Consider the following 27,467-nt stretch of genomic DNA (forward strand, 5'->3'; position numbering starts at 1 on the left):
TGATGGGGACCCCCAGGTCCTGCGCAAACTTGAGCAGTTGTTCCAAAACCATAGCGTCCTGCCCCTCCTCGTCCATACGAGGGAATGCGGCGTCGGCGAGAGCCAACAACGCCGTGCGGTAGGCGAGCGCGGTCTCCGTGTCCGCCTTCCGTCGGTCGTAAAATTGGTGGCGGCAGGCCGAAGGTGGTCCGTACACTTTGGCCATGAGGCCCAGCGCAGCCTTGAGCGTGGAGCGGGCCGATCTTGGTGCGGACCTAAAGGCCGCGAGCGCGTTGTCGTCCAACATGGCAGGCAGTGCCCGCAGCGCCGTAGCGTCGGACCAGGCCGACATCTCTTGATGGGCGCGAAATCTTCTTTGGAATGCGCCCCAGTCCCCGCCGTCCGCCTTGAAGGCTGTCAACGCGGGAAGACGCTGCTGGAAAATGATGTCGTCCTCTGGCTCGTGACTCTCCCGCGCCGCACCGTCGACCTGCAAAATGGCAGCCCCTATGGCGGGTGGCTGATGGCGGCCCGTAGCGCGCGCTGATGACGTAAGCGGCAGGGATTGGAGGACTCCCGCCACGTGTTGCTCGCAGTTCCCGCCAAAAGATGGCCGCTCAGCAGAAATGGCGGGAATTTCAAAGTCATTTTGGCGGGAATCAGCAAGGCGAGCCCTTGTCCGTCGACGTTCTCGCTCCTCCAGACGTGGTGATCTCCGCTAGGATGGACGCCGCGGCGAGTAGTAGCTCCGCCAGGCGGGAGTGCGCGTGGCGGAGTCCGGCGTCAGCCCCCAGCCGCTTGTTGGGCGCCCATGAAGGGTCTTGTGGCGCCGAGTCGTCGTGGTTTTCCTCCCGGTCACACTCGTGAGTCCGATGAGTCTTCCTGGTATCCATGGCAGGAAGACCGTTCCACTTCTGACACCAGTTGTAGTGTAGTAAACTACGGCGGGAGACCACTTGACGGGTAGCACACTTTATTAACACTTGGTTTGCCACAATAACACGTGTGGTCACTACAGCTCACGCTACGCGTTCCACCCGACACGTGTGGTTACTACAGCTCACGCTACACGTTCCACCCGACACATGTGGTTACTACAGCTCACGCTACGCGTTCCACCCGGCTACACACACACGGGCATTCCAGCCCCGTAGCATCCGGGGGAACCTCTAGACCCACCCCAGCCTGGGTATGGGTCACGACCACTGGGTCCCGCAGCCCGGTCCTCACACGGACGTCCAGCCCCCGGGTCCCAAGGTCCCGCCTCTGAGCCACACAGGGCCCCGGTCCTTACAAGGACAGCGGGACTAGGTGTCTCAGGGCCCTATCTCTTCCTCCTCCGTCTTCCGTCTTCACTGGTCACCAACAACTCCCCGAGCGCCCGCGCGCACCGCCTTATATAGCCCTCCGTTCCGAGGAGACGGAGCCTATGCGGACCGCGATGTGAGCACCCACCCTAGTCGACCAATCACCACGCGCTGCCACACGATCCCTTCTTCCAGCTTGTGTCAGCGCACATAACCAATCACCACGCGCTGCCACACGATCCATCACTGTCAGCGCGCGTCACCAACACACAGCCAATCACCATCACATAACCCATGACCCCGCGCTGACCTACGATCCCTCACCGTCAGCGCGCGTCACCAACACACAGCCAATCACCACGCGCTACCCCACGATCCCTACTGCCAGCGCGTATCACCACTACATCTGTATATTTTACTTTTAGTTAAATCGATGTGGGGTTTGCCATGTTTCTACACCATAGCTAATGCAGTCCCCATATTTCAATTTCAAGGTAAAGATAGTACCTGAGAACAAGCTGTTATATATGAACGAAATTATATGTGTAAAAAATAGTAACTTCTTCCTTGATTAGATCGCGTAAATATAAACGTGCCGTTAAACCTGCCACCACCCGACACAGCCAATTAGTCAGGTTTGTCACGTACACAAAACATGCCAATTAGTGACGAGTTCAGGACACCGGTGTGTTGGAGAGAAAACCCACAACACGGACTATCATGTGCATATAAAACTGATGCATAAACAAAGTTATTGCCATCCTTTCACATGGCAGTCAGCCTCTTTTTCATTGCTCGACAGTAAGGTTTGGATGAGCTCGAGATCTGCAAGTGAACACTGCTAAGGTGGACAGAGAAAATCGTGGATGCAAAAAAACCCAGTGGCTCTAGATTGCATCTATAGCTTGCTAGTCTCAGTGCAAAATGGCATCTTGTGAATTGCTAAGGCAAACAAACTTGTGTTTGATGCAGTAAGTTGCACCATACAGGCTTATGGATGTTTAAAAAGCATAGTCGGTAGTTACACCAACTTTCATGCGGCTTGCCTCTAAAGGTATCTTCAAAAGAAGAGCCATACACTTTAAGAAAAGCGTACAGGACAAAATACCAGTAAACGTCTCTATATATGTCATTTTGCAATGCAGAATAGATATAAATGTGTTCCTTAAACTGGCATTAATCTACCCCCTGCATCGTTGGGTTTCCCTTTCCCCCCGTTCAGTGCATAGTGGCCCGCATTTATCATTGTTGTGCAGCAAACACACAATTTCCTGTTGTAGATAATTAGACAAGTGATTTTGCGTAGGCAGCAGGCTTGTTCGTGATACGGATAACGTTAGCTGTGACTGTGAATCGAAACCAGGCTGCCAGAATGAGACATCTTACTGCAACAAAAAATATTACGGGAGTAATGCACCAAAACTAACAATAAAGCATTGGATTTCATGCATGCGGCACCAAACCCATCTACAGGAGTAATTCCTCTTTTGGAGTGATTATCCTAAGTATTGTGCATCTCTACGCAAGACCACCAACAATAGTTGTATTTTCTTTGTCACACCCAGGTTTAAAACCCATGTAAAACACATTGATGTTGATGCACTGTTGATGGTGATGCGTGTTGCTTTTCATTAAAGAGCTCAGTTTTCTAGAAAATAAAACAGCAATGTGCTCTTATTAAAGTCTTTGTTTTGCATATGATGCTGATATTTTTTTGATAACTTTGCAACCAATAATTACTACTCTCGTAAAGATATCTACCAACTAAAGTATTACGGTGTGATGTTTATCAAAGAGAAAATAACTCAACACATCCGTCAATAACGCTGCCATTAACGAATGTGTTGAGTTATGTTATTTGTGCTTGTGCACCATTGCGCAGGATCACTATATAATTAGTTTTAATTTTATCAAAGGGTTGTCCACACCTTGGAGATACAAACCAGCACCAAAATAACGATTTGCAATGATGTTTTGCCTTGAAAAAATATGAACAGGTTTTACCCTTATTGTTTTTTTCTTATTTTTTCATACTTTGATACTGGCAAAAATATCCCTTTTTAAATCCTTTATATTAAGTTCACTTGCTTGATTGCTTGCGCGCTTACGACCGTGTAAATCTTTTGGTCGTTTTTTAACCCACTTCCCGTGATCCAATCGAGCTGACATTTTGCACACAGACTCGTTGTGCGTGACAATTTATTTTCGTGAAAGATTTTTTCCATAACTTTACACTTTTTAGGGGAAAATAATTATATTTAATTACCAATTGCTTAATGGTGGCAGGCAATCATCTGACCCATAGGTGGCAGCCATCTCAAGCCAGAGGACGAGAGGACTCTAGCCGCCACGCATATAAATGATTTATAGTGAAAAACTTTGTTTTTACGGGTTAATTTTTAATGTTTTCTCTTGGCAGATAATTTTCAGCTGCCTACTGCTAATTAATTACTTCCAAAGGCAAACAAATGTATACACGTGGTGTGTGAGACAGAGAGACACCGTTACACTTCTGAGTGAGACAGAGAGACACCGTTACACTTCTGTGTGAGACAGAGAGGCACCGTTACTCTTCTGTGTGGACAGAGAGACACCGTTACACTTCTGAGTGAAACAGAGAGACACCGTTACACTTCTGTGTGGACAGAGAGACACCGTTACACTTCTGAGTGAGACAGAGAGACACCGTTACACTTCTGTGTGAGACAGAGAGACACCGTTACACTTCTGTGTGGACAGAGAGACACCGTTACACTTCTGAGTGAGACAGAGAGACACCGTTACACTTCTGTGTGGACAGAGACACCGTTACATTTCTGAGTGAGACAGAGAGACACCGTTACACTTCTGTGTGAGACAGAGAGGCACCGTTACACTTCTGTGTGGACAGAGAGACACCGTTACACTTCTGAGTGAGACAGAGAGGCACCGTTACACTTCTGTGTAGACAGAGAGGCACCGTTACATTTCTGTGTGGACAGAGAGACACCGTTACACTTCTGAGTGAGACAGAGAGGCAACGTTACACTTCTGTGTGAGACAGAGAGACACCGTTACATTTCTGTGTGGACAGAAAGACACCGTTACACTTCTGAATGAGACAGAGAGGCACCGTTACACTTCTGTGTGGACAGAGAGAGACACTGTTACACTTCTGTGTGGACAGAGAGAGACACCGTTACACTTCTGTGTGGACAGAGAGAGACACCGTTACACTTCTGTGTGGACAGAGAGACACCGTTACACTTCTGTGTGGACAGAGAGAGACACCGTTACACTTCTGTGTGGACAGAGAGACACCGTTACACTTCTGAGTGAGACAGAGAGGCACCGTACACTTCTGTGTGGACAGAGAGACACCGTTACACTTCTGTGTGGACAGAGAGACACCATTACACTTCTGAGTGAGACAGAGAGACACCGTTACACTTCTGTGTGAGACAGAGAGACACCATTACACTTCTGAGTGAGACAGAGAGACACCGTTACACTTCTGTGTGAAACATAGAGGCACCGTTACACTTCTGTGTGGACAGAGAGACACCGTTACACTTCTGAGTGAGACAGAGAGACACCGTTACACTTCTGTGTGGACAGAGAGAGACACCGTTACACTTATGTGTGGACAGAGAGAGACACCGTTACACTTCTGTGTGGACAGAAAGACACCGTTACACTTCTGAGTGGACAGAGAGACACCGTTACACTTCTGAGTGAGACAGAGAGGCACCGTTACTCTTCTGAGTGGACAGAGAGAGGCACCGTTACACTGGAGTCTTGTGCGCTATCACACCACGGCAGATCCCTTTGTTTCTCAGTTTAAGAAGTAAACATCCTCTATGTTTATTGCCAGATATGTCTATATTTGTTGCAAACTGGTAAAACACAATAGTTTTTCCGTGGTAATGCAATTTTTTTTTTCACAACCTGAGAACTGAGCTCTGAACCAGGCGAGCCGGGTTCGATTCCCGCTCACGGCCTGGGCCTCCTCTAGGTCGACTTAGCCTCAAATGAGTAAACATTGCCACTATGTATGTTGAACTTATTGTGCACCGTACGTAGCCAACGGTGATAATCTAGGGTATGCTGCTGCCCACCAACCCCATCATGTGCCGTGCTGGTCTTCATAGGTGTTCCGTAACAGCACTTGACCAAACAGTCCATGAAGGCTACCCCGGGGATATTTGCCTTTGTTATATATGTTACACAGTTATGTGTGTAGTGGTGGCGTAGTGATTAGGACACCGCACTACAAATTTTCCTACTAGAGTTGTATTGCCAGCCAAGGCTAATATTAGCGGGCAGTGATATCTTAACTCATACCGGTTCTCCCCTAGGTTGACTCAGCCTCAAATGCGTACCTGGTGAGGTGTGTAAACATCAGCAGTGGGGTGACAAAAGTGGCCACGCGTGGTACTGGGCACACCACCCTTCCTGCCCTGGGCCGAGCTTAGTAGCTGCTTGCTCGCAGCACTCGGTCAATAGCCGATAGTAAATGCTACATGAGGGGATATTTGTCTCGGGGAGGCTCTATAATTTACGTAAACGTCATACAACTAAACGTCAGTATATCGTGTTGTTATGAGGCACTAACCCCATAGAAAGACGGTCAAATTGATGAGGGTTGCCCATATGCAAAGTTATTTTTCTCTGAAAAGTATCTGTGAGTTTCCATACAACTAATTAAATAGTTTCGAAGATAAACCCACGTTTGGAAAGTTTTACACAATGTGCGCATGAGCATCATTTTTTTCTAACCTATTAATAGTATTGGAAACATAGTACAGTAATGTACATATATATATTATGTAATTTATATTTGAATATGTCCATCAGTAAATGTTTTATTTGCAAAAACGACTGTGCATGAACGTTGCTTTCTCTCTCTGTGTTTAAGTTGAGCCTTGCCGTGCTGCATGCGAGCAGTTGGGATGAATTCCTGTAAATTCATTTGCATTTGTTGACATAATGACGATTGGCGCATTCAATGCAAAATGACAAATTCTTTCCCCACTATTTTAATGCCTGTTTTTCCAAAGTGGTATACATTTTCTGTGCGGCCTATAAATAATTTGGCGACAGCATATCTTCTTTTCCACCCCTCTGTCTGACCTTTCCGACTTTTTTTCTTGCAGAATATCTGTTCGTTAAGATTGCAATATTTACTATAACTGAATTGCATGTACGTACAGGTTTATTTGTATTTGTATAAAGGCTATGACTGTTAAGCTTACGTATGAATTCTCAGCACCAGTAAGTTCAAAAGCATTTTTCCAGTAATATTGTTCAACCCTTTGTCAAGCTACTGCTGGATTACAGCCTCCTCACGTTGTGTTGTCCTTGGAGTTTGTTCGACCATACTTCACCCTGGTCAATGCGGGTTGGTGAAGGGGCATATCAACCACCGATGATATTAGCCATGGCCGTGAATTGAAATGATGTCGCTGAGTTTATGGCACGGTGCACGAACCATAACGCTGCGACTGCGATTGATTACCACTTCCAAAGCAGCTTTTCAGAACATTTCTTCCATGAGATGGGATTGCCTTTCCAAGTCCTCTCTCTCTTCACAGTGTTTGATTCCAAGCACAATTATATTCACGAATAATTTTCCAGTTGATGAGATGTGTGTGAATACTGGTGAAACTATTACAAACACATTTGAGCAATGAGTGGTCGGTTAGCATATAAATAACGATGCATATTTAAGCAAAATCAATTAGTGACAAATAGTCAGCAATTGAATTAGAGTCGTAAGCACATTTTTTTTGCTACAGCTTTGGGCCTTGACAATCACACTGTGGTACAACAACAATCGCATGTCACTGGCAAGAACAGAACGATATTGCACGTTGGTAATAAATACGGCTCATGATATAATCGGACGGATCACAGGTTAAGCTCACGTTTATTGCCAAATATCACCGCTCACTTACGTGCGAATCATGCAAGTGATGTTTCCAACACAAATAAACACAAGGGATGAGCAGTGCCCATATTTACGAGGACATCATACACATTGCTTTAGCAACAGAACAGTGACTGGCGGAAGGAGTGAGGGGCAACTCGGAGACTGAGACGGGGCGATCTGTCGAGCAGTGACCTCTCCAGTGAACGGCCAAGGGAGGGCGGCGATTCCACGCAGGCTGCCTGGCGTGATATATAACGCGCAGTGCTGTAATACTTTACCGTGATGAAAAACATATCACGTTTACATCACACCTTTTTATGGAACGAACGACCACAAGGCACATTACAATGAACAATCATGAATACACCATCACACTCCAGTATACTACTAATCACGCTGCATTCAACTATTAACCGCACATCGTCCTTATGAATGAACCATGATATAAGGCCTGACCTAAAACTCGGCAGAGGAGAGCATGACCAAGTTATAACAGAAGACTATTCCGCAAGAACAAATCTATAAGAGTGATGTCAATCAGGCTCAAGATGTTAATATGCAGGCATTCTTTCACTGGATGCCTTTGTGTTGTCTGCTGGCCAAGTGACCCTCGACAAAGAGCTTCTTAGCTCAATGGGCTTCAACTGAGTGAAAAATATACTTCGAATTCTGATGCCAATGAACCTTATTTCAAGACCTGGTGTGATGTGCTCATATCTCCTTACTCTGCGCAGGTCAACTGAGGAAATGTATTTTGCACCAGCTACCATTTATGTAAGATTAATATTGGAAGAATTCCATTGCGTTGCTTTTAAATGTATGTGTAAGCATTTGTGGAGTTGCTCTGTCAAAGAAAGTGTTAATGTGGTAGTATTATAGTTTTTACGGTAGTCACTCCTGATTTTCGAGCGAGATCCAATTATCAGGTATTTGTCCGATCATATCAGGATTGAGCCTAGATGGTGCGTGGATGGGCCACCAAATAGGTTGCTAAAGGTTGCTGCGGGCCTGCATGGTGGGCAGCAGAGGGCTGTGCAGTAGAATCCATTGTTATCCTGTACTTCTACATCCCCACATCTATACTCCCCGATTCCACCAACCCACACTGACAATACTGCGCTATGCACTGCCCTATGTATCCTGTGACCTGGGTTTAATTTCAGGCCAGGGCTAATTTTGCTGACCCATGCAGTGTGGTGAAGTATGGTCAAACAGACCCATCACATGACAGCACTGGGAGATGGATTGACATTTTACATTTTAATTTAAAGGATGTGCGGGCACATCTGTTTTGTGTTCCTGACCCTCTTCTGACAATCATTAAGAACTTTCACGATGATGGGCAAGCCTGGGTAAATATGGATGGCCAGGGATCAGAGCAATTCCTTGGCATGTGACAGAGATGTCCTCTAGCTTCTACGCTATTGAACTTATTTTTGTTACCAAAAGGCAGCATCAGTGGAATTTCGATCTGGTACGGATACAATCGAAGGCTGACTGATGCCAGGGTGCAATTATAAGATGACCCCTGTTTAATCATGTTACGTATGCTGATCAGCTAGATGGTGATCACTGCCCATACAAATAAGTTAGAGACTCTGCTTCTCGACCGGCAGATGGCCACACGCCATCTTCCCCACTACGAGTTGCTGGGGTAATTGTAGAGGATGGAGAGTCACCGAATTATATGCTCTGGTTTGTCTGCAGAGGTCTTACTCAAAATAAGTTGAGCAGAAATATCCTTTCATTGGCTGCATGATTCTGTATGGAAGCTACATGTGACTCTCCCATCTCCTTGGCCACAATCGTCCCATATCTTATCTATACTTGTGAAATTTGGACCCCCTCATTAAAAAAACACACCTGGAGTCAAGATCAGCTTCTTTGGCGTCTTTGGAGGGAGCTTGTGAAAGATGCAATTACACAGTTGGCAGCAGCTACCTCCAGCAACAAGAGATAGAGGAGCGATTCTCACAATGAGCAGTGTGTCGTCAGGTGGCTATATCACATTGAACAAGCACAGGGTAGCATGCAGACCATCCAACTGCCTGTCACCAGAACCAGTTAACCTATAATATCTGGGCATGTCCTGTGACCTGCCAGAAAGTCTTAAATCGCTATTTCATGTTGCCTAAAAGCTTACCTAGACAAGTACAAACACCACAGTGGTGTAACTGCCACTTAGTGGCGAATTCCAGTTATTGTGCTGTTGTGTGTGCTTTCGATTTTCCTGTCGCAGGCGGGTATGGGTTGGTGCACGTGGCAACTCTTTGCTGGTGGTTCTTGGCCACTGGCACGGAGCTGTTTGTGGCTAAGGGATATGCTATCTAAAAGGCTACCATTAGTAGGGAGTTGCGGAACATATGGCTGCAGCTGATTAGACATGAGCCACAATGGCACACAAATTTAGTGGGCTGCTCGCACAGGAAACATCATAATTTTCATTTATTTAAAAAACACATGTAGTGAATGAAATAAAATCAATTTAATTATAGAATACGACGTTCCGATTGCAACACAAGCAACCACCATCAGGTATGAATGAATGAAAAAATAAACCTAGTAAACTTATAAATGTAATGCAATACAACAGAGAGTCGGCTAACACAACAGTCAACACCCTACCTGGTTGATTACGTTCTTCCAAAGATTGCTAAATTTGAGAGACTCTCTGTGTCGCTCTGTGTCTCTCTCTGCTTGTGTGTCTCCCTATGTGTCTCCGTGTCTGTGTTTTGTCTTTCTCTCAAATTTAGCAATCTTTGGAAGAACGTAATTAACCAGGTAGGGTGTTGACTGTTGTGTTAGCCGACTCTCTGTTGTATTGCATTACATTTCTAAGTTTACTAGGTTTGTTTTCTCATTCATTCATACTTGATGACGGTTGCTGGTGTGGCAAACGAAACGTCGGATTCAATTATTTTATTTATTTTCTTTCTACATGACTTTACCGAAAGAACCAAAGAGTAATTCCTGCAGGCAAGAACACTTCAAATCAAGTGAATGAAATGTCTGATTAGTTTAACAGGGTGTCTGTAAATCATCTTGGCTCCAGCTGATGTGGTACATGTATTCCAATTGTTGAGCATCACATTCACACTCTTTACAAGTATCTCATCGTCAACCATCATCTATCCACTGCTAGATGATGAACACCCCATGCCGTTGCTATCCCTCATATTCTTACAAGGCCACAGGCCATCTCTCTTTCTCTATAGTGAATGTACTCTTGGGTGCATTCTCTCCTTTGCTTGCCACTCCATACCACGAGTCTCATGTCCTCCCTTCTCGCAATATGTCCTGCGCAAGACCACTTACTTTTCGACAGTCATTATTGTTTTCACTTTGTATTTGTTCTCCGATCATGTTTATCTTCCTCTCAGTGGAATTGCATTCACGCCTCTCTCGATGTTACTTTGTACGCTAATCAGCTTTTGTTACATTTTCTTTGTCATTTGTTCATGTGTCCAATCCATATGTTGAAAACTATTTCTACAACATATTGGTAAGTTTCCTTTTATTATCAATATCAGTTTTCCAAAATAACTCCAGACACCACCAAGGCAGTCAGTCACACCATGTCACAAGAACAGTCACCACATCCTACCACAAAATGACTCCAGCAATCCCTAGCTGCCTAGCACCTTCCCCGGCACGATCCTGGCAAGTTGCCGAGCTTACTTAGCACCACTGTGGCACAGCGTCAGCGATCAACGGAGGAAGCGTTGACACCATCGTGGTATAGTTCCAGCACAGCTCAACTAGGCCACGGGGGGGAAAAAGACATGACGCTACCACGGCACCCACACACCATGACCCCAGGTGCACAAAGGACCGATTTAGTTTCCCAACAATGTAGGTTTCCACAAGACACATCAGGACCGCCGAGGAGTTGTCAAGGCAACAATCCGCGACCAATCTTGGTATCACCCGAATTCAGTCTCAGAAGGCACTGGGGAACCCCAGCACCAACACGGAGTCCCAGGGAGAGTGGATAACAGACCCGGAGGTTCCAAAAAGGGCCTGACAATGCCACTCTGAAACACAAGACATTGGCACGTGGGACTTGAGAGATGAGGAAAAACGGCAGGATAAGGGGCAGGAGGCACGGGGTAACACATCCAAGCAGGGGAACCAACAAATACAAACTAAACTTAACAAATTCGTAAAAACTCAATAATTTGAGCCGAGCGGCAACAAACTCACAATCACCACACAGCCCAAAACCCAATCAGAGAGAGGGAGAGCAGAAAGAGCCGGGCAAACAGCAGACGTGCCCACAAGAATGGCAGGACACAGCCCAGGGTTCATCTATCACCCACAGGGGCCACTTCCTGGAGACGTCTTGATATGTGACAATGAAGATTACAGGATGGATATTCACGGGCTGTTTGGAGAAAATTAGCAGAAAAATACTGAACAAGGAAATTGATCAAAACCAAAGAGGAAAGCTAAGGATCCCTAAAGTCGCTGGTCACAAACTCCCGAGGACTGCGAGGCTATAGCTCTAGAAGCAGACTCGTTAAGGCAAGACCACAGTGTGCTAGGACTGGTCAGGGTGGAATATATGAAGATGCTATTCAGCCAGTGGTGGCGCTCGGTCGAAGCAAACAAAGCCAATGCTTAGTTAAGGGCTTGATAACCATTAAAACGTAGGGATGAACCAAATATAGTATCAGCTCAAATTAAAATCTTAATATACGTAAAAATCTAATCATCACAAATGATAATTCTTCTCTCTCATCGCTATCTTGTCTGCATCTCTCTTAAAACTCCATATTTACATCTTGTCTACATCTCTCTCACTTAATTACATCAGTTTAATATATATAACTATTTTCTTTCATCTCACATCTCTATCCTTCGCCTGCATTTCTCTCATTATATTATATATCATTCACGTGTCTTTTTCTCGTCTGTCGTCTAACTACCATATAAACCAATTATACCACGAGGCGGGGCACAATCATGCATATGTAGTGGGCTCAAACGGAGACTCAGTTGTACTTTGGAGGCAACACGTTTATTAACATTTACACGTACTTACGAAAGGGTAACTGCCCCTTCACCAGATAACAACCTATGGTGGTGGGCCACCAGGCTAGCTACACTAACAGCACAGGGAGGAGCTACTATGGACGGGACCCCAGCTTGGGTCCCGGTCCCCGTGTTGATCTTGTCTTCCGGACGTAGGGCATAGAACGTAGAGTCTTCAGGATTACAACAACAGCCGGTCCCACTGAGGAACCCGCTTATATCCTCGTGGCGGGGCTCGCTCCGCCCCTGGCCACGACCCCTTTCTGGAATCCTCGAGGAAGATCTCCACCTTGACACGTGATCACCCCCAGCCTCCCCCTTTGGGGGTCTCCGGGTAGACACCTCCGGTCACGTGTCCTCCAGGGTCAACCAGAGGGCCATGGCCCCCTGCAACCCCGTTCCGAGGCCGGCACTCTCGCACCCTATCCTGTAGGGGCTGGCACTGCACGTAGAGCGTGGTGCCATCACTCACTGTCAGTCAGTGCTGCCCGAGCCCCGCTAGGGCCGGTACTGCATCCCCATTCAGTGGTGTCCGTGATGTCAATACATTGCATGGCGTGCCTTTCCCAGGCCGGCCACACACAGTGACATCCAGCGATGTCGCTACACATATACAGGTGTAGAGGATGTCTAACCCATCCTCACACACTCGCACCACACAAACAACACGCATACCTTCCGCACTCAACATCACAACACGCCACACACATCAATCACGTACACGGGGGATGCACCAGGGAAAGGTCGGAGGTCAGGGGTTACTTACATCACACACATGGCACGCTCGAGTGGGGAATAGAGATTGGGGTGTGAGCACTAACGTGCACGACACCCAATCCGATGGGTGAGTGGTTGACACTCTGATCGGATTTGGTTGGAGAGTGGATCAGGAAAGAGCGGGAAATTGAAGAAAGGTGATAAGTGGTGTATGAGTGGTGACAACGGCATAAAGCAGTTAAAGTGCTCTTGCCAAAGTCTCCTTTTCATCTGGTGGCAGCGGTGGGATGTCCCGACCCAGCCGACGCAAATTCCCACGAGGGGAGACCCAAGCAGAAGACACTCTAGGCGCCCAGGACGAGCACTGCCCAGAAACGGACCCGCCGAGTCGGGATTCATCTCCCGGCTCATCGACAGAGTCCAAGGCAGCAGTCCAACTGACATGGGCACCTTCGTCCACCAACCCGGCGGGGCAGACTCACCGCCGCAGCAGACCATCATCCAGAGATCGGAGGATGGATCAGCTACTTAATGCAGTATCAGTGCTGCTTCGCCGGCTGGGGCCTGATGGGAGACAACTGCGGGGACCTCAAGCTGCATCACCACCCCAGCAAGATGGCAGAAGCCTCGTGCAACCCAGGACACCCAACCCGGGACACCGCAGCAGCCAGCAGTGGACGAACCACCATCGACACTGCGGACAGTGTGTCCCGCATGGGACCATGGAGCAAGCCCTATCCCACATTCCATGGCCCTGCCGACAGCAGCAGAAGGAGAGCGGGAGAATCCGGGTCACAGTGAAGGGCAGCTGGCCAGGCAAGGGGCAGTAGGACAAATCGGGATCAGAAACCCAGGTGCGCCCCAAACGGGATGACCCGGGAAATGTGGATGAGGATGGCGTCGCCAGTTGGGTGCGTTGGAGAAGTTCGCGTCCAAAACCGGAGATTGGCACGTTTCCATTTGCCGTTTTGAGACAGTGGTCCGGGCACTGAAGTGGACAGAGGAGGAGGCCCTGGCAGCACTACCCACCGCATTGGATGACTCAATGCTGACTCAAAGAGGGGATCCCTACAGGCATCATACAAGGAGATGGCGGAGGTGTTTGACCCTCCGTCTGGGGCTCGACAAAAATTCCAGAACCGGCAGTGGAACGCATCCAAATTGCTCCTGGTCTTCATGATCAAACTGCTGTTGCTGGCAGAAGCCGCATTCCCGTAGCTTGACGAGCTGGTCCTGGACTCGCTGGTGGTGGAGCGTCTCCTCATCACGGCACGAAAGGCAGGGGTGGTACTGCCGTTGGTGGGGTAGAAGCCGGCACCTTGCTTTGAGTCGCACGGCATCTCAAGGCGTACGAGGAAATGGCAGGACTCGCGTCGATTGAAGCAAACGTCGCTGAACATCTCGGCGATGACGCGGAACCCCAAATGATGGAGATACCAGAGCCACCGGGGGAGCACATGCATTTGGCAGAGGCTTACAGGACAGAGGTGGAGGCGGCCCTGCCACAACTCTCAGGGACGTCTTGAGAAGCAGAGCAGCGACCGCGACGCTGGGTACCTCAGGAGGCGAGAGCAACACTCCCGGGCAGGGGCAAAGTCATCTGTCATCGTGTGGTCGTAAGGGCCACATCGCTCGTGGATGCCGCAGCAGGACGGTGGCGGCTGGGACGACCAGCCAGACTCGCCGAGCTTCACCAGCAGCCGCCCCAACTCAGGCGAGTGCGCACACCTCAGACACCCGGCCGGAACCATCCACCCCATGTTCACTCCTTCACGCATCTCATTCTTCGGGAGGCACATCACTAGTTCCCATGCCCAGACACGGTCACTAAGTAGCGTCGGCTAGCGAGAAGGGTAGTGGCAGCCACGGCCAGGACATCGGTGTTGGTAGGTTCGGTCGCAGGGGTTAGCATGCGCTGACGTGCACGACACCCAATCCGATGGGTGAGTGGTTGACACTCTGATCGGATTGGTTCGGAGAGCCGGAAAGGAAGGTGAAGTAGGGGTTTATAAGGGACTGTAAAACGTGTGATGTGGTTGGTTTGGATGATGAGTGTTGCTGTGGTGTATAAGGGGCCGTCCATAAATGACGTCACGCGATTTTTGACCCCCCCCCCCTCGTCACACGGCGTCACAAAAAGTCAGACCCCCCTCAAATATGACGTCACAAAGCTCTGCCCCCCCCCCCCCAAATAAAACATGCTTCAAATCGCTTTAAACTATTGCCATTGTAGTGGGTATTTAATGCCGCTGCACTCTGATGCTGTAGGAGAAAACATTTATTAAAAAGTATAATTAAGTATAACGTGTTGTCTATATTTAATTAAAGTTGCGCATTTTGATGTGACGTCACATTTCTCACCCCCCCCCTAGGTGCGTGACGTCATTTATGGACGGCCCCTAAGCGGTGACAATGGAATAAAGCAGTTCAAGTTTCACCTGCCCAAGTCTCCTTTTCACAGGTAGCAGTACAGTACAGAATGTGCGTTTTACCATGATACGCCACGGCCCAAGCAAAATGTACGGTGGAGGAACTTCACCATGACCGACGCGCCGTGGCAGAGCCCGGCGAAGGGGAGGTGGGTCCCGTGGGCCCTCCCCGCATCCCCAAATGGAAACCTTTGGCCCAATCAACGCGAACCGCTGTGACGGCGTCCCCCCCCCCACACCAGAAGATCGACTCATTCTCCATGCGGGAAAGTCGTGGGGACGCCTCCATCCAGCAGTGGATCTGCAACTCGCACGCGTCCTCGACGTATTCGGTGCATTCTCACCCGGCGCACCCTGCCGTGGTGGTCGTAGTCCCTGGGCGTTATTTGGTGACTGCTGCTGCGTTGGCAGTGCACAAATAACGAAACCCTCATTACATTCGTCAATAGCAATACTGTGGCCAGAAGGAACACGATATCACGGGCGACGTTCTGGGCAATGGGTCTTCTTCATAGCGCACGCACATTCATGTTGGCAATGTCCCCCTCCTCGTAATACAACACAACGTGCTCTGAAGGTCCACATTGCTCAAAACGTCGCCTTATGATATCGAGAGCACTGCGATCTCACGTGAAGGGCCACCACGCCGTTGGCTGGACCAAGTTGTTGACGTGGTGGTGGTTGTTGTTGATTGTTGTTGTTGGGCTCGGCCCAGCGGTGCAGGTCGCCTCCACCGCGCACCACGCGCAGTCTCCAGGCGCGCGGCGGTGACGTCAGCGGCACAAACACTCGGGGGGGGGAGGGGGGCTTCAATCGCCGTGCGCAGGTGAGCGGCGGGTGGCGGTGAGCGGTGAGTGGCGGGCGAGCGGTGGACGAGTGGTGGCGATTGGGTGAGTAGTGGAGAGCGGTGAGTGGTGGTGGGTGGCGAGTGGTGAGTGGTGGACGAGCGGTGAGCGACGTGGCGGTGAGCGACGTGGCGGTGAGCGAGCGGCTGAGTGGTGAGCGAGTGAACGCGACCCGCCACCCGCTCTGTGCTCCGTGCAACTCCGACTCGCCCGCTGCAGGTGGCTGCTGCTGCCGCCACCACCACAGCTGCTGCCACAGCTGCCGCTGCGTGCCCAGAGTCGTGGGCAGAACAAGGTGGTTGATGGTGGTGGGTCTCTCTCTGTCCGTCATCCCAGCTTAACTCGTGACATCTTGAGTTTATTTTTCTTCCCCGCGACCTGCCAGCAGCGAGCCCCCCCCCCCACACACTTCAAGGCCTCAAGGTGCACCTAGTCTGGCACAACCACTTGTGGTAACGTCATATTCACTTCGTGGCGATTGGCGGCTGTCAGTGTGTTTGTATGAGCGATCCCTGACAAATCTTAACGTCAAGGTGATAGACTTCGCTAAAGATGCCGGGTCTCCGTGCACCTTCACATGTGTGTTGGGTGTTATAGGAATACGCGGCCTGCTAAATCGACTGCCTCCCGTCATGAGAATGTGGAATTTTGTCATCGCCCGTGCTGGACCGTCGACGCAGATGCGCGCTGGCCCCGTGTGGCCCTGTTGAGTTTGCGAGCGCTGATGTTGCCTGTAGCTTCAAACTGCATCCGAGACCATCATTGATCAACACGACCTGTGTCACCTCTTCCGGGTGAATAACTTCGGTGACCACTTCGTGCTAAGTCAGCAGTGGTCGTCCTGTGGAGTGGCTGTTGTTCATCGCTGTGGGGATATGGAGTTTCCACCCTTCGCTCGTCTAAACAAGAAGATAGAAGATACAGACCTGGTGTTGCTGTTGTTGTTGTCACATTAGCTGGGTTTAATGGCAACATGGGCTCCCTGCATAAAGTATTTTTGTTTTTTCTTGTTATCGCGGCAAGCCCGTGGTTACAGGTGTGGTTTAAAACACCAGCTTAGTCATTACCACACCTGTACTGTAGCTATGGCAGGTGCGGCAAAAGTACATTCGAATTACAGTAATCACGAGCGCGTCGGTGATTTTACTTAAAAGGGGGGGGGGGGGGGAGAAATTAACTATTAAACTCCTGCGAAACGTCTCCACGGTTTAAGTCCACTCGCTTTGCTCTCTCTCACATTGAAACATGTGACACAGGGCACACATACTCTACCCATACAAACATGCTTAAATATAACTTGCATAGACCTACTCACGAATAATCAAATGTCGTATACACAGTCATAATCAAATTTAATGGTGTAGTTTTATTTGACGTGTTCGTGATGTTTTGGAATAAATCTGAAAAAAAAATCTGGCCTAAATAGAGTCAGTCGATCATCTGGCTTCCAATGTGATCTGGCAGTCCTGGGGCGATCCGGCATGCCACCAGTCCAGTGATCGGCACCATGCGCGTGACAAAAATAATAGCTCTGCTTGACTTGAGTGTCAAATATTATATACAGTACATTATACACTATATACTATAACCTAAACAATGGAAATACTGCATTGTATACATCACCCCATTCAGAGTCCTCGAGACTGGAGTGGTAAGTACGGTATAGTAAATAGTCATTTTTTGAAGTAGGATATTTATTTTTGTCTATCTCTTTGTTTATTTATGACCATTTCACAAAGTAAACAAATGTAAAACAAAAAAGACATAACAACATCTAAAAACATAATGTCATACAAGAATGTGCAAAAATAAGCTATTTTAACTAATGATGATTAGTGATTATCTGGAATTATTGAATATCCGGCGCCCCCACCTATCCGAAGCTGCCGGATAATCGATGATCGAATGCATAACATTTCAGTAAAAAAATGTTAAACGTGTATTCTGAAAAATATAACGTTACAGTAAATTAAGTCACATCCAAGCGTTTCCAGCCAAAATTGGCATCGCGTGGAATCACTTCAATTTGAATCTATTTGAATTCATGTGATCATGTGCCATTGATAGCATCAAGACATCTTGTTTACATAAATGTTACAGAAATATTCAACATGTCTCCATTTTGCTCTCATTCGTCTCTTCAGTTCATATAAAAACATACATTCTGCTGTTTCCCAATTAGGTCCCTCCAAATAAAGTTAATTGTTTGCCGAATATGTCCTACACGATAATAGTAATACAATACCTCGATCAATCAGACCTCACGTCCACAAAAATCTGGTATAATGTATAGATGCTTTTATTGTATGTGCTAGCTGTAGAACCTTTTGATATTATTCTTTACCTTGTGTGGTCGTGTGCCATCGCTCTGTCATTCCAGGTAAAGTTGCGAGTGAACCATTGGTCACTCCAACGTGCTCTCAAAGGGCTATGGGCGAGAATGGGGAAATTTCAGCCGAGTTCACGCAAGAGATGGCGAGGTTGCGCAAACTCGTCAGCCACCTGGAGACCCAAAACGCCGAGCTGAGACGCCGAGGATCCGGCGCAGCAGCGGCAACGCACAGCGCTGGGGAGGCGCACGCCGGTGCCGCCGGGAGACACAGCGCCAAATCCGACAAGAAGCGGAGCGACACTGACACCGCTGCGCCGCACCGTGCCGGGGAAGTACAGACAGTGGGGAACCAGGCGCGATGTAACGGTGGTGTCATGCCGAGTGGCTCACCGACGGCGCAGAGTGGTGCTCAAAATGAGGATGGAGTGGTTGCTGCTGCAGCTACTGCTGATACTCTGGACGATGTGGTCATGCTGGACCTGCAAAGGACGGACGTGGTGGAGGATGACACGTGGTAAGTGTAACGGTCACATTAATTGGAACTCGAGTTGCTCATATCCTTAATTGGAAATGCCTCCTGTCCAGATTCATCCTCGTCTGGGTGAGGCTGGGTTGCAATGTATGTAGAGTGCTCAACTGGCAACAGAAATGCCGCGCGTTGAACTCCTTGATAGGGCTGACTTGATTCGTGTTTTATCTGCCATCGATGTAAAGAGAAGTGGTTGGCCTCTGCCATAGAAATGTAGATTTTGATGGCAGTCTTCTTGTCTGAGTACATATGAGGGTTGCAAGTGATGGATCCTGTTATTCGCATTTGTCCATGTAAATAACTTTTTTTTATTTGGCACTGCTAGGATATCACTTCCAGGTGATTTCTGGTCTGGAGATGAGTGCAAATAGTAACGAACTTGCCGCACAACTCCTGCAGAAAAGCAACAGCATCCGTCATTGTGGATGTTGCAGATTGTGCCTGTGCAGCTGTCGGCGATCCATCTTCACCACCAGCTTTAGCAGTAGACGCAATGACATCATCATTACCATCATTATGGCCGTCATTGTCACCACCATCGTCATTATTAGCAGAGCTATGATCAGCACCACCATCCTCCCCTCTCCACCATGAATTTGGTGCAAGCAGCTGCCACATCCACGTGATTCCTCTAACCTGCGAATAATAGGATGCATATGGCCCACCGTTTTGGTTGACTTCCTTTTATCCACATACTAGCTTTACTACCCGGGTTCGCCCGGGACTTGGATTCACCACGCCCGGCCGTCTTTGTCCCCCCAGTGGTGATGTTCACACAGCACACCAGTTACTCATTTGATGCTGAGTCGACCTATGGGAAGCCCAGGACCGGTTCACATAATCGTCACCAGTGGTGGCCGTGAGCGGGAATCGAACTCGGGTCGCCGCGTTCGTAGCGCAGCGCGCGAATCGCTACGCAGTCGTGGCGCCCCCCACACACACAGGATAAAGACAAAGATCCCCTGTGTAGCCTGTGAGACTGTAGGGGGCAAGTGCTGTTAGCGAGCACCTATGAAGGCCGGCACGGCACACGAGGGGGTGGGTGGCCAGCACCACGCCCGGCCGTTTTTGTCCCCCCAGTGGTGATGTTCACACAGCACACCAGTTACTCATTTGATGCTGAGTCGACCTATGGGAGGCCCAGGACCGGTTCACATAATCGTCACCAGTGGTGGCCGTGAGCGGGAATCGAACTCGGGTCGCCGCGTTCGTAGCGCAGCGCGCTAACCACTACACTACCGCTCCCCCCACACATACACACACACGCGCGCGCGCGTCCATAGGTACACATACACGCGCTTGCTGCAGACACACAACTTTGAGGGTGCGTACGGCAGTAAACGACTGAAATAATTAAGCAATGCTGCGCGAAGAACGCCTTAGACCTGCAACACATTTGTATTTCACTTTACCCGCGGAGGGTTGGGGGGGTCCGTGACATGAGCAGGCACACTCCGTTACGCTTTCGCATACGGGTCACATGACAGATGTGACATCACAGCTCACTTTCCGTGCAAAATATATGCATTATTGCGCCCCCACCCCCTCCCCCCAAAAAATATACAAAAGTCTATTTTTATAATTGTTGCATGGTGTACAGTCTGGAAAGTACCCATATGGCAAATTTAAAGTTTGCTGCATGTCGGGAAGTACGCTAGAAATGTTGAACAGTCACACATATTCACAAATTTCCCTTTTATATATATAGATAAACATGGATAATATAAATAATCAATATGTGGATAATAGGAGTAGCAGTTAACAGAGACATGGAAGAGAAGAGTTTCCCTATAACATGAACATGAAGGTACAATAAGCACGGAATAAGCTTATTTGGTTTTCTAGAGCAGGGGTCCCCAACCCCCGGGCCGCAGACCGGTACCGGTCCGTGGGCAGTTAGGAACAGCACGAGGTGAGGGCGGTGGGTCCGCGCGTGGCCCGCCCCCATTGTTTTATTATTTACCACTTCCGTCCGCACCTCTTTACCGTACTGCTGCGCGTACTTGTCTCAGTCATAGTTTTGGTAAGCCCACAAGATATAACCCTAGCCACAATGAGTAAAAAACAAACGTCGCTGGAGAGCTTCTTTGAAAAGGGGGAAAGACCCAATGATGACCCCCCCCCGTCCATGAAAAAATTGTCACAACATTAATGGTAATGGTGTATTGGTCATATGTCAGTTTACACCACCTGTTTGTCTCAGGTGCTCTTTAAGTAAAGAAAACAGGTTATGCAATAAACACAGTGAAGTGGGTTAACATCCATCAAGCCAAACACAGTTTCTTGAACCACACTGTGTGCTTTTGCTGGCTCACAAAAGGAGAGCACAGAGGGGTATGGAGGTCGCACTGTTGGGCGGACACTTTGGGTCAGTCTTGTGGTTAGTCACGAGGTTGTCTGTGAAAGGGATTGCATTTACACATGAGTTAGGAGACCCGTATGTTTTTTTTCCCCACATACTTGAAGCTGTTACTCATTGTTAGTCCATTAATGAGTAGATGAAAGAATACATCACTTTACATAGTAACAAAGTCAAGGCAGGAAGAATTCACAAGTAACCAAGCTAACTTTTAAGTGGATAATACAACACGAGGGCTAGGGGTACACATTTTAAGCGTGACACTTCGTTTGCCGTCTGGAACAGGAAGCCCTTGAAATCTTAAGATTTGAGAGTACACACCATGCGTCATGCGTTGTGACTTGAAAAGGGTTATCAGAAGAAAAGACGTTCTAGTTTTTATTACACGTATTTCCGAAAACAATACACGTACAACCCGGAATTATAGTTTACAATACATGAGAAGTTTGTGAGTTTTAATATTATGCAAGCACATCATCAATATGGGCAGAGGTAGCCCTAGACTAGCTGCCAGCAACTGGTGCCCGAACCATGCAACCAGCGCCCCTAACCCCAAACCACAACGGCTGATCTAGGCTGAGGTTTTTGGTAAACTGGGAAAATCTTGCCCCTATTTTCCATTTAATGTTTTTTAAGCGTATTTTTTAAACAGAGGCATAATTAGTCGGTTTGTCCGTGCGTCTGTCCAACAAATACATTCTCAGATATGTTGAGAAATTAATTATAGTTCATATATCCTCTGTATGCACACGGGAATTGATATAATGACATCTTTGTTTTTTGTATTTTTTTCCTCAAATTTGGCGCCCCACTTAACTTGGTGCCGAAGGTGACCGCCTCGTTAACCTATATGGACGGGCCGCCCCTAAAGATGGTCGCCTCCAGCATCCGCTGTTGCCATATTTTTTTTACCATAAACACACGCTGTACTTTGCTCTATGCCATGTTGTTCACTATCGTTTATTGAAGTTAAATACAAACAACCACATATCTTAATTTAATTTACAAAATAAAAACAATATTTCACGAGTTATATATAACGCTTGTGAAATCGTGTTTTAAAGTTTATTTTTGAATTACAAATGTTTGCTGAAGTTGTAGTCATGGTAACAGAGCATTCATATACATGCCCTCTGAAGAGGCTGAGGTTTATACAAATACCATCATCACCCTGGACATGTAAATGCTGGGAGTTGCTGTTTGGTGTGGGTGTTGGGCAGCACATGCAACCAAGAGATAGCGGTCAGGGGCTGCCTCCCGCAGAGATGTTGTTCGTTCATAATAAAGGTTTTTGGGTTTAGATCGCGTTATTTATAGATATGTCGCAACCCTCCACCACCCGACACGGCCAATCAGTAAAAAATTGTGTCACGTTGACAATAGACAAATAGTTCACTACTTTAGCCCACCGGTGTGTTGAAGAGTGAATCCACAACATTAACAATTTTTTTTTGTAACATTTACATTTTTTGTAAATGTCGTGGATTCACTCTTCAACACACCGGTGGGCTAAAGTAATGAACTATTTGTCTATTGTCAACGTGACACAATTTTTACTGATTGGCCGTGCCGGGTGGTGGAGGGTTGCGACACATTTATAAATAACGCGATCTAACCCAAAAACCTTTATTATTAATAATATTGGTCGCGAAAGCCTACGTGTTAAAATGTTGTTTGTTGACCGAAGTCAAGGGGTCACCATTGTCCTTCCTTATGCTCAATTCCAGAGCCGTTACATAGTCTACACCAGCGTTCTCCAACGATATATTTCGGTGGGCCACCTATTATATAATAGGTGTGTGCTGGCAGGCACATGAAGCCACTTTACCACATCACGCAACTACAATCCTCCAGTTGAGAATGTCTCTCTAAGCCTTGCAATGGCTGTGTGAGTTGTGTTCCTTTCCATCATTGTGAGTGGAGTATTAGACTCATCCATGGGAACAGGTATCAGCGATCTCAAAGTCATAAGGGCAAATGCTCAGGCATGTGAAAAATATCCATACAAGCGTAGATCGCTAGGGACTCTTTAAACATGACAGTAAGATTGTTAATTATTTATATAATTAAAGTTTGTATTAGGTTATGTTTAATTTTAGAAATGCCCATAAAAGTTGAAACTCACGTTACCTGTGATATGGCTCTGTACAGATTCCATACGGTATTTATATTGGTGTTAACATTACTTGACACCGGCTCGGCACTATTATAATACAGCTCATATGAAGGAGCACTATGCTGCAGAGGTGTGGACTCGAGTCATGTGACTTGGACTCGAGTCAGACTCGAGTCATGAATTTGATGACTTGCGACTCGACTTGGACTTGCATAACAATGACTTTGTCCCACCTATGAGATGTGGACTCGAGTCATGTGACTTGGACTCGAGTCAGACTCGAGTCATGAATTTGATGACTTGCGACTCGACTTGGACTTGCATAACAATGACTTTGTCCCACCTCTGCTATGCTGCATATTTTACACGTAATGTTTTTTGGTTATTCATGATAACATATATGTTGTTTTCCTTCAATGTGTTTGCTACTCTGTCTGCAGGTTCATGATTTTTGCTTATCTCGGCCTCGCTGTGCGCTGCGTTGCACCGCTAGTCGAGTAGATAACCATGTGTTCAATAAACCCTCGGAGCCAGGATGACCGTCCAACTCCGATCGTCATTTATTGATTGTAACAGGTAAAACTGGTGAGAAAACACAGATACAGCATCTGTTATAATTCGGAAACACCCACACAATGAACACCACAGCATCAGAACATTGTCTCAGATAACAATAGATCCTGGAAGGACCAGGCCCCCACATTACCCCTGAACAACTAGACAAAGGCACAAGCTGGTGCGTTGCATACAGGCACATAGTGTATTCATCCCACTGCACCCCAAATGTACAGCATTACACTTAACACTAAACTGTGGATGAGATACTTCGTCATCACTCTCAGGATCGCAACATAGGCACAAGTCTGACTCGACCTACTAAATCACAAGTAACATCCACAATAAGGAAAGTCACAGGCTTCGTTACTAACTAGGCCTCGTATTTACTACAACAACTTAACGGCACCATAAAGGCATTTACATTGCTATAATGGTCATTCCAACATTACAACGGCATTTCCAATATTATAGGAATATAAACAACTTACAGATAATGCTTCTTAAGCTCCCACAATGGACAAGTGCGGCTGTGGTCTCACTGAGATGCGATGCGTGCCGCCATCTTGACTTATCTGTGTAATGGCCGACGCCCGCGTGGTACAGTGGAAATCTAACATCGTCACTTCCTGGTCACGTGACCAACATTAGCATAAAAAAACAGGAACTTCCTGTGAACACACGCTCCACATCTGCCGTGAGGCAAGACACTCCCCGTCTGGTATCTAGGAGATACCACCATTTATTTCCTATCTCATAAACAAGTGTATAACAACTTCAACGGGTCGACTTATTTGTCCATATCTTTGCGAGAGAGAAGTAATACTATCTCGACTATGGGCCTGATGAAAGTTCTTGCGACACCTTGCTTCGCAATCATAACCTCGACCTTTCGAACTTTTCCATCGGCACTTGGAATCGACTTGAGGATGCGGCCCATTGGCCACTCATTCCGTTTGGCTTGGTTGTCCTTCAGTAGGACGAGGTCGCCTTCTTGGATGTCTGGTCTATTAGACTGCCACTTGTTGCGCACTTGGAGTGTCGTAAGGTACTCGTTTTTCCAGCGACGCCAGAACGTGTTCGCGAAGCTCTGCACTTGTCTCCATTGACGTCTGTAGAGGTCTGCAGTGCTGGCCTCCTCGGTAGGTGCTGTGAGCACATCTGTCTTCTGGGTAAGAAGTGTAGCAGGAGTCAAGATGAATGGTGACTCCGGGTCGGTTGAGACGGGGATCAGGGGTCTTGAGTTAATTATGGCTGAGACCTCGGCCATGAGAGTGGTCAACACCTTGTGAGAGAGCCGTGTGCACCCGACATCACATAGCATGGAGTCGAGAATGCGTCGAGCAATCCCGATCATGCGTTCCCAGGCTCCACCCATGTCCGAAGAGTGGGGAGGATTGAAGATCCATGTGCAGCCTTGGTCACTAAGGTATTTCCTGACAGAATAATCTTCGACATTCTCCGTATTGATCTTAAGCTCTTTACATGCTCCTATGAAATTGGTTCCACAATCAGAACGGAGTTGCTTGGCTGGCCCTCTGATGGCGAAGAACCTCCGGAGCGCATTTATAAAGCTCGAAGAGTCCATGGACTCCATTACTTCGATGTGCACTGCTCGTGTACTCATACAGGTGAACAGCACAGCCCAACGTTTGCTGTTCGCGAGCCCTCCTCTGGTGCGGCGGGAGATGACTGTCCACGGTCCGAACACGTCAATCCCTACAGAGGTGAAGGGAGGTTCCACACTGAGTCGATCGGCTGGGAGGTCTGCCATTTTCTGTTCTTCCTGTTTTCCACGTAGCTTGCGACACCGGATACACTTGTGGATTGTGCTGGCGATGCACCTCTTTGCTCCAACGATCCACAGCCCTGCAGATCGGATTGCTCCTTCTGTGAAGTGCCGACCTTGGTGCTTGACCTTCTCGTGGTAGTGGCGCACGAGTAAGATTGCGATGTGGCTCTGGCTTGGGATTATGAGGGGGTTTCGTTCGTTCTCATCTAATTTTGCATTCCCTAGCCGACCACCGATCCTGAGCAAGTCGTCTTTGTCCATCCCGGGGTTTAGCTTCCTGAGGGTGCTGACCCTAGGAAGGTCTTCTCCCTTGTTAATGGCCTTGATCTCACTTGCATAAGCTGCCTGTTGCACACAGCGGAAGATTGATTTCCTTGCTCTGGAAAGCTCGTCTTCAGTGCGTGGCACTGTGCAGTAATGCCATCCATTGCAGCTACCAGTGGTGCCTCTCATCGGGTGATGGAAGCAGTCTGCGATATGCGTTAAATGTGCTATCGCTCGCACGAGCGTCGTCCATTTCGAGAAATGTTCAAAATGGTGTGGACTCAGTGGACTTCTTGGTCGAACATTTGTTACGAAAGTTGTCACTAGAGAACGAATCTCCTTGTCGGACTCGGGCTCTAAGAGTCCAAAGGTCTCCTTGGTAGTACATGGGCCAACGTCACGTCGTAACAGGAACGCTGGACCCGTCAGCCAGATGGTTTGATTCAGCAGAGATGCAGGGACGGACCTAGTTGCGAGATCTGCTGGATTCTGGTCAGTTGGAACGTAATTCCATTGCTCCGGCTGCGTCGATCTCCTGATGCGCTCCACCCGGTTGCTGATGTAGGTGTAGAACCTTCTGGTTTGGTTGTTTATGTAGCTTAGTACGACCTTACTGTCCGTGTAGAACTTGGCCGCGTCCAGTTTGACGTCAAATTCGTCTAAGATCAGTTCCGCCACCTCTGTAGCAAGAATGGCTCCGCACAGCTCGAGCCTTGAGATGGTATGTTCCGGTTGTGGGGCCTTGCCGTGGAACTCCTTCCAGAATTCCCACTCGGACGATAGCTCCGAGTCGAGGAACGGAGAGGCCACGGTCACAGCGACCACCGCCACGACCACCAGCAGAGCGACGAGCAGCGGCTTCACCTTAGTCTTCTTCCCGTCAGTCAGGACTGGCTTGGAGAAACGTGGAGGAACAAACTCCAACGAAGACGGTGGATGCACAAGCAAAGTCATGGTGGTTTCTTCGTAAGTCTGCACGGTACAGCCTTGACTTCTCTCGCCGAGTTCCTCTTTCAGCGTGAAGTGGTTGGGGCACGGTTTGAAGAGCGACGTGCGTCCATTCGTGAGCACACTCGTTCTGAATGTGCTAATGTGGTCTGGTTTGTGTATTCCCTTCAGACAAACGTCACCTATGATGACCCATCCTAGGTCGAGTCTCTGGGCATAGGGAGCGTCGTGAGGTCCATTGCGTTGGTTACGAACCTTGTGGACTCTCAGCATGTCCCTGCCGAGCAGAAGTAAAATCTGTGCCGCGTGATCCAATGGCGGGATGAACTCTGCTATGGGTTTCAGGTGTG

The 27,467-nt window shown here is 48.0% G+C and overlaps 1 protein-coding gene across 4 annotated transcripts in view; it reads left to right on the forward strand.

Moving 5' to 3' along the window:
- Nucleotides 1–10,054: 10,054 nt before the first annotated feature.
- The window catches only part of LOC144719699 (uncharacterized), a 36,949-nt gene continuing 19,536 nt past the window's right edge, over nucleotides 10,055–27,467 (forward strand). The window contains exons 1-3 of one of the 4 annotated variants that reach the window (XM_078595834.1): nucleotides 10,055–15,409; nucleotides 16,093–16,267; nucleotides 18,603–19,068. In XM_078595834.1, coding sequence (XP_078451960.1) covers nucleotides 18,653–19,068 — 416 coding nt within the window. In that variant the 5' untranslated portion in view covers nucleotides 10,055–15,409; nucleotides 16,093–16,267; nucleotides 18,603–18,652. The other 3 variants (XM_078595836.1, XM_078595835.1, XM_078595838.1) reach the window with 3 other exon arrangements.

This window comes from Lampetra planeri, chromosome 7 (genome assembly GCF_965212315.1).
Source record: "Lampetra planeri chromosome 7, kcLamPlan1.2.h2, whole genome shotgun sequence".
NCBI lineage: Eukaryota > Metazoa > Chordata > Hyperoartia > Petromyzontiformes > Petromyzontidae > Lampetra > Lampetra planeri.